At 41.9% G+C, this 22,487-nt stretch overlaps 1 protein-coding gene across 1 annotated transcript in view; it reads left to right on the top strand.

The window, feature by feature from the left end:
• The first annotated feature begins 604 nt into the window (after nt 1–604).
• IREB2 (iron responsive element binding protein 2) overlaps nt 605–22,487 on the top strand; it is a 95,970-nt gene continuing 74,087 nt past the window's right edge. Inside the window, exons 1-4 of the mRNA XM_075857654.1 lie at nt 605–727; nt 17,454–17,505; nt 17,930–18,019; nt 19,325–19,490. Coding sequence (XP_075713769.1) covers nt 656–727; nt 17,454–17,505; nt 17,930–18,019; nt 19,325–19,490 — 380 coding nt within the window. The 5' untranslated portion in view covers nt 605–655. The remainder of the gene's footprint in view (nt 728–17,453; nt 17,506–17,929; nt 18,020–19,324; nt 19,491–22,487) is intronic.

Genomic DNA, 22,487 nt, shown 5'->3' with positions numbered 1-22,487 from the left:
AAAACAAAAAACGAAGAAAATAACACTTCGACCTTCATATATAAAAGTTAGTACAGATTTTTCAATTATTGCTCTATTTATAAGGCACCTGCGCCATGTCAATATTGTAAAAAGTGGGCGAGATTTCAGTCGTATTCCGTGCGACATAAAACTAGAATTTTCAGCCGCTTTTCCAAATAAATAAGCAGTGGAAAACAACGAAAGATAAAACCCTGCAGTGTTTGCAAATGTGTGTCGCAACAAGCATGCGCCATGAGGCATATAGCACACAAACCATTTGAATGGCGCGTCAGTTTTTAGTCAGCGTCCCCCATTTCCAAGATTTACAAAACCTGCAAAATGATAAAACTCCTCTAACAACTTCAGTGACGCAGATGGCCAGATCAACCAAAATTATATTGTGTTACATTTTAACAAATTCTTGGGTCAACGTCACCAAAACTCGTCTGTTCTCTTTATATTCACCACACCATTTCCCAGTAAGCATAGTGCAGATTGTTTTGTTTGTATATATCGTTTTTAAATAAAGTTCCTTGTGTTGAAGAGAAACTAACAGTTTTACCATGTTTGTCTTTTTTCAATAAAGTTGCATCAAAAGAAAAAAAAAAAACAGCAAAGTCGACGTCATCAAGCAGCTGGCTCCGGTGGAGCCAACATGGCGACTGCAGGCTCGGGAGGAGACGGGGAGACAGAGACACCCTTGATTCACTCGTCGAGACGTGACACCGTGAGTTTCTTCTATTGTTACTTGTCGGCTGCCTCGTCTTATGTTCACCATGTCTATTACGTTGTGTCACTTGCTATTCTTATCGCGATGGGTTGTGTATTCTTTACTGTTGTTTTGCTATTAGACCTTGTCCCTGCCTCTAAGTGCATGTTTTTCGTTTACCTCACGTCATGGTATTCTAATTTATCATCGGTCACGTCTTTAATCCAGTATATTGTTCTTCCCTTTTTATCATCTATAGGTATTGAGGGTTAGAGCAGAGATTGTATTATTAGCAGTTCTGGAATATTCTCAGCACATCAGAAAAATGGCCCCCTGAAGTAAATAAGGATTTTACAGCTGTCATAGCACGTACTATGGCTATGTGCTATCTGTCCCTGTTTATGTCTTTACCCCACTCCCTTCACTGGAGGAAAATGCACGATGTTTTACAAACAACCCCGGGAACCTGTAGAAATTAGGAAAAAAATGCTTTATAAATGGGCGGTTTATTAAAACTGTCCAACAAAGCTGTCTTTCTTGCCCAAAGCAACCAATGAATAGTGCGCTCTAAAAATAAAAGCTGCATTGTGATTGGCTTCTATGGGCAAAAGAGACAGTTCTTTGGTTAGGCCGTTTTTATAACCCCCCCCCCCCTCCCCTACCTCAAAGTCCGTCTCTGGCCCCCATTGCTGCCGGTATCCCTCCCTCTGGACCTCACTATGGACATAATAGGAAATACTGTGTGGTTCATATAAGGCGTATTATTAGGCTGCTGAATTTAAAAAAATATCATCGTAATAAAGTAGTGACCTGCCACTTCTTGAAACAATTTACCGTTACCAGTACAAAAAATGATTCGACAATACGCTTCAGAAATTAAAACCGCCTTAAATCGACTCCAAAAAGTGCCTGGATTCAGAGGTTGTTTTCTCTTTAAATCAGCCTTGTATTTTTTTGCCCCAAACATATATTGTGTGGAAATACCAAAGGCTTGAAGGAATTGGGGTTCCTGCACTGGAAACCTCTGAGGAGACTCCTCTCATTTCGGCCACCCAGTGGCATAGAAAATTCCCTTAGGCAGGTGGGTGTCACCATTAACAAGGTGTATAGAAACTCTGAGGACACTTGGGCCCTGTTCACACAGAGGGTTTTTTTCCGTGGTGAACCGTGGCAAAAACGTCTGAAATCCGCCTCCCATTGATTTCAATGGGAGGCGTTTTTGTTTTTTCCCCGCGAACGTAAAAAAAAAACACTCGCAGGAAAAAGAAGCGACGCACCCTTTCTTTAGGGGTTTGTCTCTGACCTCCCATTGACATCAATGGGAGGCAGACAAAGTGTTTTTTGCCCGCTCAATAGCCTCGGCTGAAAAACACCGCGAAAAAAGAGTGCAGGCAGGTTAAAATTCCTGAAGATCTGCCTGCAAAAAAACTCAGTGTGAACAGGGCCTTAGACATAGTGCTCGTCATTGTGAGGCTTTTCTGTGTCCTGTTTATCCTTTTCTTTGTTGAAGAAAAGTTAATGTGGGGGTCTCCACTAGTAATGTTCCTGGTAGTGTGGTTGATGTAGTAATTCCCTCATTATTGAGACCCTACTTAGCCGGTGCATGTCAATATTTGGTGACCTAGTGGTGAGGTGACCATATGTGATCCATCTCAGGTAGTCAAATGGTTTATTCCGTTCCCCTAGAGATCCAGTGGTATAAAACATGTTTCCAATGCATTTAATGTATTCCTAAAGGGGACAATTCCTTTGAGTCGCAGCTGTTTTCATTTTTTCATTTGTTTTTTTTTCTCCCCTGCCTTTTAAGATCCATGAAGTTTTTTTTTTTTTTCAACATACCCGTATGAGGGCTTGCTTTTTTTTTTCAGGGTGAGTTGTAGTTTTTAATGGCATAATTTAACTTACCATATAAGTCACTGGGAACCTGCAAAAATATGATTTGTGGTGTGGAATGGGGAAATAGGAATTCCTCCATTGTTTTTTGGGTTACCGTGTGTGAAAAAAAAGGCTTGTTAACTTTATTCTGTGGGCCAATACAATTAGCGATGACAAATTTTTACACACACACTCACTCACTCTCACTCTCTATGGCACGGGCTCAAAAGCTGAGCCCACACATCGCCAGCGAGGTATCCGCTGCAGGTATAGAATATTTCTAGCTAGCTCTTATCGCGACCGTTTAACCCCTTAGATTCTGCGGCCAATAGAGACCACTGCATTTAAGCGGTTTGTTGCCCATCGCCATCCCCCTATAGCAGGGGTGCCGATGGTTGCTACAGCAACCCAGGGCCAAATAATAGCCTCCAAGTCTGCCATCAACGGAAGCCATTTTATGCCATCCCCCCCCCCCCCCCCATAATAGGTCTTTTATTGGGGAGAAAGTGGAAAAAAAACCCTAACAAACTATACATAACTGGTATTGCCACATCTGAACCCAAACTTGAAAACAATCATGCTATTCATCCCGCACGGTGAACGCTATAAAAAATAATGTATAAATTGCTGTTTTTCTGGTCACTTTGGCTCCGAAATAAATGGAATAAAAAGTGGCATTTTCAATAAAAACTGCAGCCTGTCCCAAAGTTTTGACTCTCCGAATACGTGACGCAAAAACAGTTTTTTGTTTTTTTTTCTAAAGTGTTTTTGCTGTGTAAAAAATGGTGTGCTTCTCAGGGGAATCTCATCATAGGATTGCTCTGGCACACTGAGCAAGTTCACTCCAAAACAAAAGGTCTTGTACAACTAATCTCAGCCAGTTTTATTACCTCCTCATGCAGAAAAGACAAAACACGTTAATAGTACAGCAAAATAAATCCTTGGCCGTCTGGCCACAAACGAAACATAGTGTCCCTCGCTCCCAGGCTTCAGGTAGGCCTACTGCCCGGCACCTCTTACACTATTTTGTTCTTTACTGAACTTCTTTACTCCCACAGGCTGGCATTACCTGTCTTCCCCAGGCTGGGAGCTTCCAGACTGAGAGCAGCTTCTGACTGCCTTAGGCTATGTTCACACAGAGTTTTTTTGACGCGGAAACAGCACCAAAAAACTCGTCAAAAATGGCCCGAAAATGCCTCCCATTGATTTCAATGGGAGGCGTCTTTTTCCCGCGAGCGGTAAAACCGCCTTCCAGGAAAAAGAAACGACATGTCCTATCTTTGGGCGTTTATGCCTCTGACCTCCCATTGACTTCAATGCGAGGCAGAGAAAGCGTATTTCGCAGTTTTTTATGGCCGCGGTCGAAAAACGCAGCGAAAATCGGCGTGCAGGGAGAGGAAAATCTTCCTCAAACTTCCAAACGGAATTTTGAGGCAGAAATTCCGCCTGCAAAAAAACTTTGTGTGAACATAGCCTTACACCCTTCCTTCTGTAAGGCTGAAAATTCATGTTGTGGTTCAAATGCATTTTGTGCTGCGAAACGTGGCAAAACCGTGCCATTTTACAGCGAGTTTCATAAAAATTTGTGGGGGTAAAACTCGTTTGATTCTCGACGTGAGTACTTAGTCTAAAGATGTATTCACATGGTGCGGTTTTGCCTCATTTTCTGCTGCGTGGCCAAAAACTGCGCTGTAGACATAAATGAATGTGGATTTGCTGCGAAAACCACGATAATGCATGCAGTTTTTCAATGCGACAAAACTGCATTGTGTAAACACACACCCTAAGGGTCCATCCACACATTGCAGTTGAGTTGCTCTTAGAACCGCATCGGAAAAATGTACTTGAAAACCGCATGCGGTTTTAACGTGATTTGGTGCGTTTTTCGGTAACACATCAAATTTCGGTAAATTACGTTTTCGGGTGTGGTTTTTCAATGCAGTTCTAAACGCACCTCAACTGAAACGCAAGAATTGACCCTTAGGGATTGCACACTTGGTCCTTTTATGCATACGTCACAAAGTAAAAAATCAAGCGTGTACTAGTGGAGTTGGGGCTTCACCCTTCTCTGCTCTTTCCAGCCAGAAGACCAACACTGGGGAAATAGCCTGTTCCCTGGTCAGACACGTTCTATCTGCTCTAAGTGTGCGTTTAGATAAGCCGTTTTTGTCCACGTGATATAAAGCCAGTCAAAAATCAAGTCAAAACCGCACGATTTGCTGCAGTTTTTGATGCATTTTTTTTATTTTTACAGATGAAACTTGTAAAAGGTGTCTCACCTGTAAAAACTGCACAGTTGAAAAACCGCATCACAAACTGCGGCAATTCACGTTAAAACCTTGTGCGTTTTTGTTGAAATTTGTTTTGTCTTTTACTGTGCTACCAAAAATGTCATCTACATTCACATTAAACGAATACACATTACATTTTCTCCCCATCCATCAGTGACCATAAATCTGCTATTGCTGTAATTGTACTGTCCCACCAAATACAGTTAACATGTAAGTGGTTATCAGGACTCCAAAATTTGAGAACCTGCGCTGCTGCCTCTATTGGTCCCGCTGGCCACAGGGCTGCAGCCCCAGTTAGTGGAAAAATAAGGTGTAAAAGAAATGTCCCCCAAAGGCCTTAAGAATAAGAAAATAAAAGTAAAATAAAGTCCAACAAAACTAAAGAATAATTGCACATAAAATACCAACCCAAAAAAAAACCGCTAGCCCTGACCCATTTATCATAAAATAGACATGCAATACATCAAATTTTACGGTAAACAATGACCATCACAAATAAAAGGTCTACTTTTGGGTAAAATTATAATATTACCAGAAAAAATTAGAGCATATTTTTTTTTACTATTTTTAATCTATAAGCCTAGAAATTCTAAAATAGCAAAAAGGATGTGTTTTTAAAAAATAGAAGCCTGCATTGTCTACAAGAAAAGCATTGCAAAAACCACGTTGCTAGCCCAAGGAATAAAAGTTCTAGCTTTTTTTTTTTTTTTTTTTTTTTTTTTTTTTTTTTTTAGTTCACAAATAAAGTTTATTGTAAAACTTTAGAAGTAAGTACATCGCATTGAGATGTGTAGACAACATGTCCATTGCAAGTACAAAGAACTCAGTAATTCAATACAGCAATGTATCAGAAGAATCGTAAGTTGTCAATTTGGGCAATGAAAGTTGAGTATAGAAATGTCATACAAAGCAATGTAAAGCGAGCAGGGTATCTTGTAATTTACACTCCTTAAATATTTAAGACCCAGCGTGTAGAGTCAATCGCTGCCTAATGTATAGTACAAAGGGTTAGCCAGTTAACTAAAACTCAAACGGTTTCCTCATGTAGAGATGCATAAAAATAAAACAAACATGTCATCTAATATTCAGCGGGAAGATCAGGATCTATAGCTATACCACGTTGAAAGTAGAGGTCCATAGTGTGTATTGTATATTGTATACCTGGAATGTAAGAGGGGCCAACTGGATATGAGCCACGTTCGCTCGGGGGCGAATCTGAGATTCTGTGTTTTAGGGAGCAGACAGTATCAGGAGATTGTAGCCACCTATCCCAAATTTTGGTGAACTTGAGAGGACAGTTTCTATGTTGGAATAACCATTTATTGTGGGGTAACATACTACCAACCAGAGACAGCCATTCTGCAAATGTAGGGGCACGACAGGACAACCAAGTTTTGGCCAACAGCTTCTTGGCACAATATAATATCTCCACAGTAAATGTATGGATATGACTGGAGTCATATTCTGCAGGCTCAGGAGTAAATAGGCAGGTCTTGGGGAACAGCGGGACAGGAGACCCCATCTCATTGTTGAGAAATTTGGCAACTTGACCCCAGAATCCAGCTATCTTAGGGCAGGACCACACTAGATGATAAAAGGAGCCCGAGGTAAGTCCACATTTAGGGCATTCGTCAGGACGGAAGTGATGTAATCTAGAGGTCGTATAATATGCAGTATGTAAAATTGTGTGAGCTGCTCATCATAGTTGGATAATACAGTTTTAGGGGAGGAGATGGCTCTGTCCCACTCATCCTCAGTCAGCGGCCCCACACCTCCTTCCCATTTTGCCTTCAGAGGGATGAGCATAGACTCTCTAAAATCGCCGGATAATAGGCTATAAAGTTGTGAAATCAAGAATTTAGCTAGTGGATAGAGAAGAAAGTTAGGAAGTGGAAAGCTTTGGTACGTTATTTCCCCGGGGCCCAACTGAGTCTCAAGTGCATGTTGGACCCTCAAATAAGAGAACAATTGTGGGAGGAGGGGAGAGCAAATTCCTCCTGCAGCTCTGGAAATGTTTTAATACTAGAATCCAAATACATGTGAGACAGATACCATTCCTATGCCAAGGGATATCAAAGGAAAGTTGCAATAATTCTGGGAGAGTTTTACAATGCTATAGCGGAGTGTACCTAGTGACGCTAGTGGAGTAGAACATGCGCTGGGAAACAACCCACACCAGTAGGGCCTGGTTCAGGATCAGGTGGTCACGTAAGTTTTCACCATTATGCTGTCGGCCAAAAAACAAAATATGCAAACGTGGGTATAATGTGTACTAAATGTGGAAATAATTAGGGTCTGAACTCTCACACGCTCGGCCGCTCCCCATCTTGCCAGGTGAGACAACTGACCAGCTATATAGTACCATTTAACACTGGGGAAAGATACGACGCCCCCATCCCATGGGACATATAGACGCCGGCTAGCTACCAGAGATCTACCATTATTCTATACAAAGGAGGTGAGTATACTGCCAATACGCTGCAGTAAATGGGCTGGAAGGTATACAGGAGACTGCTGGAGAATATACAGGATTTTAGGCATTAGGGTCACCTTAAGTAAACTCACTCTTGCTGCCGTAGATGGGAGCATTTGGGTCCATCTGGCAGTATTGACATGCAAAAAGGAAACCAAAAGGGTGATATTTAAGGCTTCAAAGTAAAAAAAACTGATCTGGAAATCTGTATACCAAGATACGTAATCGAGGTGGACCAGAGCAGTGGGGTAGAGATTGCCCAGGCAACAGGGACTGATATATCTAATGGTAGAATATAGGACTTAGACCAATTAATGGTTAAACCAGTCATTGAGCCAAAACGTATCATTATAGTAAGTACCATATGCAGGGATGCCCCATGGTCAGCAAGATACAAAAGGGTATCCTCATCATACATGCTAACCTTTTCTTCTACAGGGGGAGGTTAAAACCTATAATGCGGGGTTCTCGTCAGAGTATTTCAGCGAGAGGTTCCACTGCTAGCGCAAATAATAGAGGGGAAAGAGGACCACCTTGTCGGGTACCTATATACAAAGAGAAGAGGTCCGAAGTTCATCCATTTACTGCCACCCGTGAGGATGGGGCAGAGTATAATAATTTAACCCATTTTATAATTTCTGGTCCGAAACCAAATTTTGCAAGTATTAAGAAAAGGAAATTCCATTCTATTGAGTCAAAGGCCTTAGCGGCATCCAGGAAGACTACAACACGGGCGTCAACATCCTCATGAGTGGACCTCAAATTAGTGAACAGTTGGCGAAGGTTAATGGCCGTGGCTTTACCAGGCATAAAGCCCGTCTGGTGCGGATGTATCAAAGACAGTATATGGGCTCATTTACATGAGCGTGTTATACGTCCGTGCAGCGCGCGTGATTTTCACGTGCGTCGCACAGACCTATAATAGTCTATGGGGCCGTGTACACAGTTGCGTGATTTTCACGCAGCGTGAGTCCGCTGCGGAAAACTCACGACCTGTTCTATATTTGTGCGCTGTTCGCGCATCACGCACCCATTGAAGTCAATGGGTGCGTGAAAACCACGCATGTCACACGGAAGCACTTCCGTGCGAACAGCGTGATTCGCGCAACAGCAGTGAAAAGGATGAATGAAAACAGAAAAGCACCACGTGCTTTTATGTTTACAAACATCCAAACGGAGTGTCATAATAATGGCGGCTGCGCGAAAAGCACGCAGCCGCGCATCATATGCTGAGGCAACACGGAGCTGTTAAGTGTCTTTTGCGCACGCAAAACGCCGCGATTTTTGTGAGCGTAAAACGCACACGCTCGTGTAAACCCGGCCTAACTGTAATGGATTTGCTAGATACAGGTTCTGTGTCGACGCCCGGGGTTAATCCGCCTTCATCAGCTCCAAGGTCTGTTAGAGTGACACGATCTGTTACCACTCAGGCTCGCAGGCTGAGGAGAGGGAGAGCCTATCACAGCCAGGCCTGACGGTTCTGCTCCCGCCCTTGGTCTATTTATACTCTCACTTGCAGTTGTTCCTTGCCTGTGATTGTCTTGTTTCCTGGCTCTGCGATTCCTGCTATTTACATTATTGACCGCTGTTACTTTTTGACCCTGGCTTGACTGACTCTTCTCCTGCTCTGATTTCGTTACTACGTACTCTCCTGGTTTGACTCGGCTCGTTCACCACTCCTGTTGCTCACGGTGTTCCGTGGGCAACTGCCCCTACTTCCCCCTTTGCTTCTGTGTGCCCTTGTCTTGTGTTGTCTGTCTTTCACTTATTGAGCGTAGGGACCGTCGCCCAGTTGTACGCCGTCACTTAGGACGGGCCGTGCAAGTAGGCAGGGACTGAGTTGTGGGTAGATTAATGCTCACCTGTCCGTCTCCCTACCCCGATTCGTTCCAATATCCGTATTGAGTCGTCTAGCCAGAAGTTTTGCCATTATTTTAATGTCATTCCGGAAGAGTGAGCTGGGGCGGTAGGAGTCACATAATATAGCGTTTTTACCCGGTTTAGGCAATACTACTATAGTCGCCTCCCTCATTGAACTGGGCAGTTCTCCCAGAGTCCAAAGCCGCCTGTAAACATCCAAGAGACGTGTAGCCAAAAAATCAGCATGGACCCTGTAAAACTCAATAGGCAGGCCGTCACTACCGGTTGATTTAGACATCTGGAAGGAGGCCATGGACTCCAGAATCTCCTGTACAGTAATGGGGCCATCTAAATAATCCCTGTGGGCCGGCGTTAGCGAGGGTTGAGTTATCTTCTCTAGATACTCAGCGATTTTCTGTGGAGGATGCAGATATGTGTGAGGAAAATGTTTCATAATATGAGCGAAAGGTAGATAAAATTACATGTGGGTCAGAAGACTGGCTACCATCTGGAGTCTCGAGCAGTGATATCACAGGCGGTTAAGTTGTAGCTGTTTAATGCGTGCTAAAAATGGCTAAACGGTGTCAGGCTTAAATTAGCCCAATCCTGAACTGGTTAAAGTCTATAGTAAAATATATGAAATGCACTACATACAATTAATTTTTGATTTGTGGCGGGGGTTTTTTAGGCAATTTTGTGGTCAGTGGTGGGTTGAAACGCAGCATGCTCTGGCCCTTAGGCTTTTCTTTATGACTTCATAAACGCCATAGAAAAGCATGTACACAAAAACACAAAATTAAAAATGCTATACAATTCATGTTGCATATTAATAACGCTAGCGCTTTTGGAAGTCTTTTTCTAAGTAGTTTAAATTGCCAGAAAAATTCTGTGTGAAGAAGGCCTAATAAAGATTGAGTTGCGTTTCTGTTAACATTTGTTGTTACAGAAAAAATGGATTAAAGTTTTTAAATAGCTGCAACAAAAAGTTACGTTTTCCCTCCACTTTGCTTTAATTCCTGTGAAACTACTAAGGGGTTAACAAACCAAATGTTTTAAAAGGGGGTGATTTATAGGGGTTTGTAATATATAGGCCATTCAAAGCCACATGAGAACTGAATTGGTTTTGGAAATGGTCTTTAAAATGGGAAAAACTTCTAATCGTGAAAGCCTTTTTACTGTCCTAAATAAAATTAATAAGGAAATGAAAAAATGTCAACATAAAGTAGACCTATGGGAAATGTTAATTAGTAACTATTTTCTGTGGTATGACTATCTGTCTTAGGCCGGATTCACACGAGCGTGTGCGGTTTTGCGTGCGCAAAGAACGCAGCGGTTTGCGCGAGCAAAAGGTCCATAACAGCTCCGTGTGTCAGCAGCATATGATGCGTGGCTGAGTGATTTTCGCGCAGCCGCCATCATTATGACACTCTGTATGTTTGTAAACAGAAAAGCATGTGGTGCTTTTCCGTTTTCATTCATAGTTTTACTGCTGTTGCGCGAATCACGTGCGTCACACGGAAATGATTTCGTGTGCTGCGCGTGATCTTCACGCACCCATTGACTTCAATGGGTGCGTGGTGCGCGAAAAACGCACAAATAGAACATGTCGTGAGTTTTACGCAGCGGACACGCTGCGTGAAAAACACGGACTGTCTGAACGGCCCCATTAACTAACCTAGGTCCGTGCGAGGTGCGTGAAAATCACGCGCGTTGCACGGACGTATTATACGTTCGTCTGAATAAGCCCTTAGGCTGGACTCACACGGGCGTTGCGCATCCAAGGTGCATCTGTGCTCTGCCCTGCGGGATGCGATGTCACGCATCCCCCATAGACTAGTGTCTATGGAGGGATGCGTGAAAAAATAGGACACGTCTTGTTTTCTCACAGACCCTTCACACGGTCCGTTGAAACAACGGCCGTGTGAACGGCCACATTGAATTACATAGGTGCGTGTGACGACCTTTGTTTCAACAGCCGTCACAGGGACATTTAAAACGTTCGAGTGAATGAGGCCTTACAAGCAGAGAAATTTATATTTTGAAAAATGCTATTTATGAAAATTTTCTTTACGTTTTGGTGTTTTTCACAAACGCCGAATGGATCAACCAAAATGTAACGCTAATATAAAGTACAATATGTCATGACAAAACAATCTCAAAATCACTTAACCCCTTCAGGATGCAGCCTGTTTTGGCCTTGTGGCACAGTCGATTTTGTTTTTCAAGCTGTAATTTTTCACTTTATGTAGTAATAACTTGGGAATGCTTTTACCTATCCAAGCGATTCTGAGATTTTCTCGTGACATATTGTATGTACTCTGTTAGTGGAAAAATTTGGTAGACGAGTTCAATATTTATTAGCGAAAAGCACCAAAATATAGAGACAATTTGCAAAAATGTACATTTTTTTCTAAATGTAAATGGATCTGCTTGGAAAACAGACAGTAATACCACACAAAAGTCACTAGTTAACATTTCCCATATGTCGAATTTATGTTTGCATAGTTTTTGAACATCCTTTTATTTTTCTAGGACGTTACAACGCTTAGAACTTTAGCAGCAATTTCTCACATTTTCAAGAAAATTTCAAAAGGCTATTTTTACAGGGACCAGTTCAGTTCTGAAGGTTTTGAGGGCTTTATATATTAGAAACCCCCAATAAATCACCCAATTTTAAAAACTGCACCCCTCAAAGTATTCAAAACAGCATTCAGAAAGTTTCTTAACCCTTTAGGCGTTTCACAGGAAATAACGCAAAGTACAGGGGACATTTACAAATTTTAATAAAATTGTTTTTTCCTGTACACAGAAGGTTTATACTAGAGAAATGCAAATCTAGATTTATTGCCCAGATTCTGCAGTTTTTAGAAATATCCCACATGTGGCCCTAGTGTGATAATGGACTGAAACACCGGCCTCCGACGCAAAGGAGCACCTAGAGGATTTTGGGCCCTCCTTTTTTTTTTTTTCGATTTATATTTGACGCACCATGTCAGGTTTGAAGAGGTCTTGTGGTGCCAAAACACTGAAATCCCCCAAAAGTGACGCCATTTTCGAAACCACACCCCTCAAGGAATGTTTCTAGGGGTATAGTTAGAACTTTGACCACACAGGTTTTTTTGCAGAATTTAGTGGAATTAGGCCATGAAAATGAATATCAACGTTTTTGTCCACTAAAATGTTTAATTTTTTAATTTTCACAAGGGATAAAGGAGAAAAAGCACCCCAAAAGTAATCTCTACCGAGTATGACAATACCCCACATGTGCTAAAACTTGTTTTTTTTATTAGAAATTAACCTTTTCAGGACTGATCCTTTTTTGCTTTTCCATTTTAGTTTTTCACTCCCCGCCTTCCAAACGCCTTAACTTTTTTTATTTTTCAGTCAATAGAGCATTGTGAGGCCTTATGTTTTGCGGGAAGAGTTGTAGTTTCTAGCTCCAAACAGCTCCATCTAGTGACCAAAAATGGGTAGTATTATAAATTTGAAAAAATTTATAATATTTCCTGACTCGCGAAAAAAATAAAAAAAATTTGAACAATGTTTAATCACCCACACACTAAATGTTTAAATTTTAAAAAAAAACCATGTTTTTGGGGCGACACCATGCCTTTAAAGTACCATATAATGTACTGGGAAACTGAAAATAAAGTTAATTGCGGGGTGAAATTGGAAGAACTGCGATTCCTCCATTTTGTTTTCTGGGTTTCGTTTTTACCGCTTTCACTGTGTGTTAAAAAAAAGACAGCTTAACTTTATTTTGCGTGTCGTTACGGTGATACTAAATGTATATAGGTGCTATATATATATATATATATATATATATATATACATACACACAACAAAAATTTGAACAGCACGTTCCAATTAAATGATATAAAATGTGTATGCAGGTGCAGGAACACCTGTGACTGCAAATATACAGCAGAAAAAGAAATGGCGGCAGCACCCTGCGACACTAATGCCACCTAAACCACTAAATATAAATAAATATGCACTAAAGCTAAATCTACTTATAATAGGGAGGTTCTTAGTGCACATTTTGATCAAAAAGTGTTTGCCCACCTGCCATGACAAGGCGACCTCTGTAAGATGGGAAACTACGCTGCACATACACGCAGAACTGGGACTAAACCTACATGTATACCTGGGGATGGTAGGAACCAGCATTGAACTAATTAAAATCACCCAGGGCAGAATGGGAGGAGTGCAAGAACAAAAATGGAGGCAGTCCCTAACCCCGCATATATGGATCACATAAACACAACAAAAATTTGAACAGCACATTACAACAAAATGATATAAAATGTGTGTGACTGCAAATATACAGCAGAAAAAGAATGGCGACAGCACACTGCGAACACTAATGCCACCTAAACCACTAAATATAGTGTAGGTTCCCACCTTACAGAGGTCGCCTTGTCGTGGCAGGTGGGCAAACACTTTTTGATCAAAATGTGCACTAAGAACCTCCCTATTATAAGTAGATTTAGCTTTAGTGCATATTTATTTATATTTAGTGGTTTAGGTGGCATTAGTGTTGCAGTGTGCTGTCGTCATTCTTCTCCTGCTGTGTGTGTGTGTGTGTGTGTGTATATATATATATATATATATATATATATATATATATATATATATATATATATACTACTATTACAAGGAAAAAAAACTGGCTGGACGAGCTGTAGTTTTTATTGGTACATACAACTTTTTGATCACTTTATGACATTTTATTTAAAGCTAAGGTGACCAAAAAACAGTGATTATGGAGTTTTAAATTCTTTATTTCTTAAGGCGTTCATCATGCGCTATAAATAACTATTTTACTTTTATTCTGTGGGTCGGTACGATTACTGCGATGCCATATGAATATAGTTTTTTTTATGTTGCAGAGTTAGCACAATAAAATCACTTGTTTATAAAATTTAATTTTTTTCATCACCATATTCTCAGAGCCATAACTCTTATTATATTTCAGTCAAAAAAGCTGTGTAACGGGTTGTAGTTTGTATTGGTACTATTTTGGGGTACATGTTGCTTTTTGATCACTTTTCATTCTTCATGGCATCACAACCATCGGTAACCCCCACAATTGCATGGGGGCTGCCAATGTGCTCCAAACCTCCTAAATGTGGTGATCGCAATCGATCGCCGCATTAAAGGGGTTAATTGCCTAAATCAGCGGTGATGAGCCTCTGATCGGCAATAGTGGAATGCCAGCTGTCGTTCCCGAAAGTGTGCATCGCGAACGACATGGTGACTTTCTGTCACTCTGACAGGAAGCCTATCAGGAGACTGGTCCTGACAGCCTTTCGTACATGGCAGACACGGAGGCCGCCGTTTGGCCTCCGGTCGCCATGCTAACCATTGGCAAACCTCACGATTTCATTGTGAGGTTTGCCGATGTACTAGAAACCCCTAAAACGCGGCGATTGCAATTGATCGCCGCATGTAAGGGGTTAATTACCAAAAACAGCGGCAATGAGCCGCTAAACGGCAACAGTGAAAACTGGCTGTGGCAGTAATGGGTTGATATTTTTTGGTCTATTTAAAAAAAGGAAGAAAAAAAAAAGGTAGGTACCTTGAACAAGCAGTTGTTTATTTGCTGATACAATATACTGCAATACCTTCTGTATTGCAGTGTATTGAGCTTTTTACCACTCTTTGACTCCTCTGGCAGGGCTTAATAAGAGCACAAAGATGGCACATCGAAGAGCCTTTATTAGGCCCCCAGCCTGCCATGACTACCATTGTCACCCTGCGATGGGGTGACAGAGGAGCCCCCCTCTTTCCAATGACTTAGGCCCTCTTCACATTGCGTTTTGGCCTTATTTCTGACTGAAGGCTGCAACATATGCCACTATATAGTATACAGTGGGATTCTTAGCCCGGAGGGCCCTGGCCCTGGGGAATCTCCTTACGTCACTGTCAATATTTGGACCGTGACGCCAGGAGCTTTCCCAGAGACTGTGTACCCGGGCAGAGTAAGCACCAGGAATCACTCTTGGCAAAGCGGCTTCCCGATGTATATGTTAAACGTACACCTTTGACAGATGCCTAACAGTGGCATCAGTCACCCTTCGGGTATGTTCACACGCAAACTCAAACGTTTGAAAATACGGAACTGTTTTCAAGGGAAAACAGCTCCTGATTTTCAGATGTTTTTTAAGCCACTTCGCGATTTTCGCTGTGTTTTTTACGGAGGTTTTTGGAGCTGTTTTCAATAGAGTCCATGAAAAATAGCTCCAAAAACGTTCCAAGAAGTGTCCTGCACTTCTTTTTCGCGGCCGTTTTTCAAAACGGCCGCGTAAAAGAAACAGCCCATCGGAACATAACGCCGTTTTTCCTACTGCATTTAATGGGCAGATGTTTGGAGGCGTCCTGCTTCCGATTTTTCGGCCGTTTACGGCCCGAAAAACGTCCGCAAATAGCCCGTGTGAACATACCCTTAGGATCCCGTGCTAAAAAACAAACTCTCTACGTTTCCTTGTAGGATTCCTCATGATGAAATAGTGAAGTGTGCTACACTATTCTATTTAAAAAAAAAAAAAAAAAGTATACACCAGCCCAAGGACACTCTCTTTTGGCCTCCGGCAGGCTAATGGAACCCTGTAGACACGTTTATCGTGTACGTTGGGAGCTTTTCCAGCGTACACGACAAACGTAGTCCACAAACGCGATGTGAAGGAGGCCTTGGATACCACGGTCACTAATGACCGTAGCAACTAGGTGGTTAAGTGGCTAGGATCGTTATCTCCATTCTCGCCATTGCAGTGAAGTGGCTGTATCCTGTGGGTAGGGTACGATTGGTACGATATGCAAAATGCAGTCATGCATCTGTGGTTGGCTTAAATCGGTTTCATGAAGACCTATTAAAATCCTAGCGAGTGGTCCCCTTTTCGGGACCCCCCCCCCCCTCTTTGAGCCAGAGCAGAGAGACATTCTTTTCGAACATCTCTTGTTCTGGCGCGCTTGAGCCGTCATTGTATTACTTGAACGCCATTTAACTGAGTTGCCATCATGTAAGGGTATGTTCACACGGCCCATTTTCGGGCTGTAAACGCCAAAAAAATCGGAAGCAGAACGCCTCCAAACATCTGCCCATTGATTGCAATGGGAAAAACGGCGTTCTGTTCCAACGGGCCGTTTTTTCGCGCAGCCGTTTTGAAAAACTGCCACGAAAAAGTGCAGGTCACTTCTTGGGACGTTTTTGTAGGCGTTTTTCATAGACTATTGAAAAGAGCTCCAAAAACGGCCGTAAAAAACGGTGTGAAAAACGCGAGTGGCTAAAAAAACGTCTGAAAATCAGGAGCGGTTTTCCCTTGAAAACAGCTCCGTATTTTCAGACGTTTTTGAGTTTGCGTGTGAACATACCCTTACTCTACATTTTCCCTGCAGTGGTTAGCACTGTTACCTTGCAGCACTGGGGTCTTGGTTTCAAATCTAACCAAGGACAACATCTGCATTGAATTTGTATGTCCTCCCCGTTATGCGTGGCTTTCCTCCCACACTTCAATAACATACTAGTAGGTAAATTGGCCCCAGTGCGTGAGATTGTGAGTCCTTGTCGGACAAGAACTGATGTCCGTGATGACCATGCACTTTGGAATATGTTGATGCAATGGAAATAAAGAGATAATGAGGGTATGTGCACACACACTAATTACGTCCGTAATTGACGGACGTATTTCGGCCGCAAGTCCCGGACCGAACACAGTGCAAGGAGCCGGGCTCCTAGCATCATACTTATGTACGATGCTAGGAGTCCCTGCCTCGCTGCAGGACAACTGTCCCGTAGTATCATGTTTACAGTACGGGACAGTTGTCCTGCAGCGAGGCAGGGACTCCTAGCGTCGTACATAAGTATGATGCTAGGAGCCCGGCTCCTTGCACTGTGTTCGGTCCGGGACTTGCGGCCGAAATACGTCCGTCAATTACGGACGTAATTAGTGTGTGTGCACATACCCTGAATGTCACTCTCTGACTCTCTGGTCTTTTTGGGGTGGTTGGAGTTTGTACCCTGCTCCCACTGGATAATAAAAGCATCCATAGGCTAGATGTTTCTTGTGTGAGCTAAGATCTGCTAGTACTTTTATTAATAAACCGACAAAATAATTATGAAAATATATATGTAATTGGAGTGAAACTTTATATTCCTTTGGTTCATTTGCTTTAATTAAAGGTATGTAGAAATAAACAGTCAATTGAGTACATGGTTTTTATTGTGTTTATTCTGTTTCCTCAGGGTGGTGACCATCAAGGACATAAGAAGATGATTCATTCAGCTAATGTTAAAGGTAGTTATAAAACATATTGTCTATTTAGTAGATTGTCCAAGGGTTCACTAAAGGCCCATTTACACGAGTAGATATTCGCATTAGCTGTCATCGATACGATTGCTGTAAGCAATAGATACGCATTTGCATATAACTTTATAATTTCACATGTCGTCTATTAAACAGACTCTTCATGTTTATATACCCAATGGCATACCGACAAAGATTATTTTTATCTTTGCATAAACTATTTTCCACACGATTATCCAGGTTTTTATCGCTAATCGTTCATTCGCGTCCTCTATTTACGTTATCGTGCGCGCTCACTCGTTGACGTTCAAATCTGACCGATTATCTACTTGTGGAAATGGACCTTTACATGAAAGAAAATGTATATTTGTTTGGTAACGTCAATATAGAGTGCATGTCTTTTGTTATTTCACAGAGCACCCCTTCAAGTACTTGATGGAATCTCTTGAGTGCAGTCCGGATAAAACTTTTTTCAATATTTCAAAGTTGCAGGGCTCAGAGTATGGTGAGTAGTGAACGGTCAGAATAATATGCAGGCTATCTGCGAGTTGTGGTAAAATTGTAGCAATACTGCATCTTGCATGGCGATGTTGATGCTTCCATATGGGGGAAACCTTTTTAATTTAAGTCAAGACATAGTAGCGGTTCATATTCCTATGGGGATGCAGTTAGGCACGATTAAAGAATTCATAATGATTGTAAATTAAATGCAAATCTTGCTCGACTCCATTTCCTCTTCTGCTGTATGTCTGCAGCCGGGCACTTTGACTTGTAGAATGTAGATTAAGACAATCCCTGTCACCCGATAGGTGGATCCCTACTCTTAAGACATTTATTCCATATCACATGGATATGGCATAAATCTCAACATGACAAGAGACAGTCTGCAGTTGTCTTTCTAAATCATAGCAGGTGGCTGTAAATGGGGTTTATATATATTTTTTTCTATTACTTTTTAGAATTTTTTTAAGGAAGCGCACTGGCGTAAAAAATGTCCACTTCTCCAGTTCACCCTCACGTTTGTGAATGATTAGGTGAAAGGTAGTGAGGTGTATTGGCTTACCGGGACTTTATTTGACAGTTTGACACTTTTTTTCTGGCCGGGAAGCTGTTGATTTATGTGATCTCCATTCTAACTTCCTGAATCCTATAGCGTTTGCTGTAGGGACCGGAAGCCATTTATTCAATGCAAGTCTGAGAGCCTCGATGTGAGTTTCATAGACTTGCATTGAGACATTTACGCAGACACTGTGGGATTTGAGTGGTTAGTGACCTAACGACGGCCTGGTAAGCCAATACACCTCACTACTTGTCAACTAATCACATTTACAAACGGGAGGGTAAAACTTTTTTTTTTTTTTAAGTAATGACTATTACTACTTTTTTATGAGGACCCCTTTTTAAATGGGACAGGGCATATTCGGATGACTGAAGGGAGAGGGTCCTGCAAAGGGCTACACCTTATGAAACGAATACTTCATAGGTTCTTTAAGCAATCAGTAGGTGGCCACCAGGGAAACCACATAATTGTATATGGGGTATAAGAAACATGCCTTTTAATCCCGGTAAGACTGTTACCATAGTACGTATCTTGGAGCACGTTTGGTAATGCTGTATATTTATGAATTGATAATTTATAGACATAGTTTATGTTTTAGTTTACTTCCACTTTCTCCATTTATATTCTGAATGCTAATTAGGCGTATTTCCTATTGGGTGGGTGAACCCTGAAAGTTTTGACTCTTTTTGAGACAACCCCTAAAATTGTTTACTAGATTAACATATTTTAACTTCATTTATTCCATTGCAGATGCCTTGCCTTTCTGTATCCGAGTGGTTCTGGAAGCTGTAGTGCGTAATTGTGATGGTGTGTTGGTGAAGGAGGACGATGCCATGAATGTTCTGAAGTGGAAAACTAACTGTGAATGCCAAGAAATTCCCTTCCTTCCAGCCCGTGTTGTCCTTCAGGATTTCACGTGAGTTGTTGTATGATGATGTTTATATATATATATATATATATATCATGGAAACGCAAACTATTTCCATGCTATTTTGATACTGTGCTTGTAAAAAATGTTTTTCTAGGTTTCCACACAAAAGGGAATGTCTCTTGTATTTTATGATCATTAGATGAAAGTACAGAGGTCGCAGTAACGCCTTTACAGGCATTATTGATGCCTGAAGAGGCTCCTCAACGCTTTGAAATCAGTTTCTTGCGTATTCTTACGCATGAGACCGAATTCACTTTGGCAGGAGGACAGCGCTGGCGGTTCAGTATTAGAGGTGTAATAAGTATATCTGATTCAATACTTAGAACCTATTCTTACGTATGTCTTTACACTCTTGTACTGATTTGCCACTGTGGGACCACTGGGCGGTTCCTCCCGGTCAGCAGTCCCACGCTGGCTCCAGCAGGGTGCAGCATGCTCCTGGCACACTCGCTGCTGTTGGGAGGACGGAGGTAATGAGTGGAGTAAAATCCAGAGTAGGTGTAGGATGACTATGAAGAATGCTGCCAATGAGTCCTGAACACCCTGGGGGAAAGGGTGTTCACAAGGGCTTCTGAGGGAGTGGAGCGGGAAGCTTATCTCTAGTGCGATAGTATGGGAACTGTATGTGGTCCCTGGTGTGCTTTTAGTATGACCGAATAGTAGGGATCCCATACATAACGTGAGTGAGAAGAGATGAGTCTATCTACACCGCAGGGGCCACAGCAACATTCATACTAGGGTCATAGTTAGCTAGAGCTTGGGTGCATCCACACCTCAGCAGCCATAACTCTTTGGATGTGTATGGGATTCCTACTATGCTTCCATAGTAGGAGCATATCAGGGGCCACGCACAGTTCCCATTCTATCATACTGGAAACAAGCTTCCAGCTCCATCCTGTCAGGAGCTCTTATCACCCTTTCCCCCAGTGTGTTCAGTACTCGCTGGCAGCATTGGCGAGTATGTTGAGAGAGTGCTGCCCACAGCAAGTTCCAGCACGGGACTTCTGGACCAGCTCGGGCGCGCATAGAGCCTAACTGATGTCATTAGTAGTTGCATGGTGCTGCCGCAATGGTGAATCAGTACGAGAGTGTAAAGAAGTGCAGGAGAGGTTCCAAAAATCGCTTCTGATGTACTTATTTTACCTCTCATACTGAACTGCCAGTGCTGTCCTCTGCTGAAGTGGGTTCAGTCTCATACGTAAGATGTGTGGTGTGGATTTCCCCAGGCTCTAGCTAACTATGACCCTTATATCACACTTGCTGTTGTATGGATAGACTGTGGTCCCTGATATATCCTCCATTATGATAGGTACTGTGGCCCTTCATGTGTATTTTATGTCACAAAAGATAATGTAGCCCCCCTTAGGGATAATACAATTTGTGGCCTTAATTTGGGATTTGCAGTGTATGAGGGGACTTAACCCGCTAGTCTTGTGGTGATTAACCCCTTGCAGCAGCAATTTTTCAGGCTTTGCTTTTCATTTTTTCCTTCCAAAAGCCATAACTGTCACATACACCAACATTAACTTTACTGAAGTGTCTTGAGAGTGAATAGACGTTGCCACCAGCCAGGATGCGATGTCTATTCACACTCCCGACACTTTGGTAAAGTTTCTGTGGGACTTACTCACACAGCACGGCGTGATCTTGCGAGATCACGCTGTGCTCTCATTCACAGCGAGATCACGCTGTGATGTGTGAGTAAGTCCCACAGAAACTTTATTCACACTTCGGTAGACATCGCATCCTGGCTGGTGGCAATGTCTATTCACTTTCAAGACACTTCAGTAAAGTTAATGTGGGTGTATGTGACAGCACAGCGTGATCTCGCGAGATCACGCTGTGCTGTGAATACAGATGGACATGAATGGAGAGAAGTGTATGACGCTGATTGGTCAGCGTCATACACTCCTCTGTACAACGCCCACTTGGTCAAAATGAAAAACTGCCCATTTGGGCTTTAAGAAAGTAATTAGCATAAATCTAAAATTGTTCATAACTTGCTCAAAAATGATCCTTTTTCAAAATAAAAACCACTGCTGTTATCTACATTCCAGCGCCGATCAAATTATGTATGAGATGGGGCACTTATAATCTGTTGACAGAGCCTCTTTAAGAAATTCGTAGCGTGGAAACGACATGTTAACATTATTCTGCGGGACAATAAGATTATGGTGATACCAAATTAATTTCTTTCAAGTATTAGTATATTGTGTTTTTAACCAGTTCCTATTAAGCCTGGCCAGAGGCAGGCGCAATTCACAACAAAATGGTGCAGCTTAATAATTTGTTGCTACCATCATGATCTGTTCTCCCACGTTGCTTTTATGCATCTTTATTAAATCATACAGGTCACTGAAAAAGATTAAAAACTTCAATAGTGATAGTATAAAATGTTTGTGAGTTATGTTATGAGGTAAAACTTGCCTTTCTAAAGCAGCTTGATGGCTGAAAAGGCCAACTCAGACCTGCTCAATGATACCTGTGGAAAAGTTAATCTGCTACATTGGATTTTTTTCGGCCATTATAGGATGTAGTAGTTGGCAATACATGGAAAATCGTTCATGATAAACGACAGATGTCATTCATCAACAGAAGCCAAAGCTGCAGATCAAGGCAGAAATCAATCATTAATTTGTTTTAACTTATGGCGTCATGCGGAGCCACAACCTCACAGACCAATCGTGAACAGAAAACGTCCCTTTGAAATAACTAGAGTATGGCCAGCTTTACAAATTATCTTCCAGAGTTGTCACCAGTCTGAAATCTGCTCTGAGCTCTTGCGAGAGGTGGACTACTTGTGTAAGGGGGGGGGGGGGGGGAGGGACATTGCCTCTGGTTGCTTCAAAGTAAGAGACAGGAATACTCAGAGCAGTCAAACTCTTGAGACTTAAATTACTAACTGTCCTTAGTTAAACAGGTAAATGCTAACCTTACTTTATTGCAAATAAGGTACATTGACCACATTTAATTTGATACATG

The sequence above is a fragment of the Rhinoderma darwinii genome, chromosome 3 (genome assembly GCF_050947455.1).
Source record: "Rhinoderma darwinii isolate aRhiDar2 chromosome 3, aRhiDar2.hap1, whole genome shotgun sequence".
In the NCBI taxonomy this organism is placed as follows: domain Eukaryota; kingdom Metazoa; phylum Chordata; class Amphibia; order Anura; family Rhinodermatidae; genus Rhinoderma; species Rhinoderma darwinii.
This window is presented reverse-complemented; position numbering and strand designations above follow the sequence as displayed.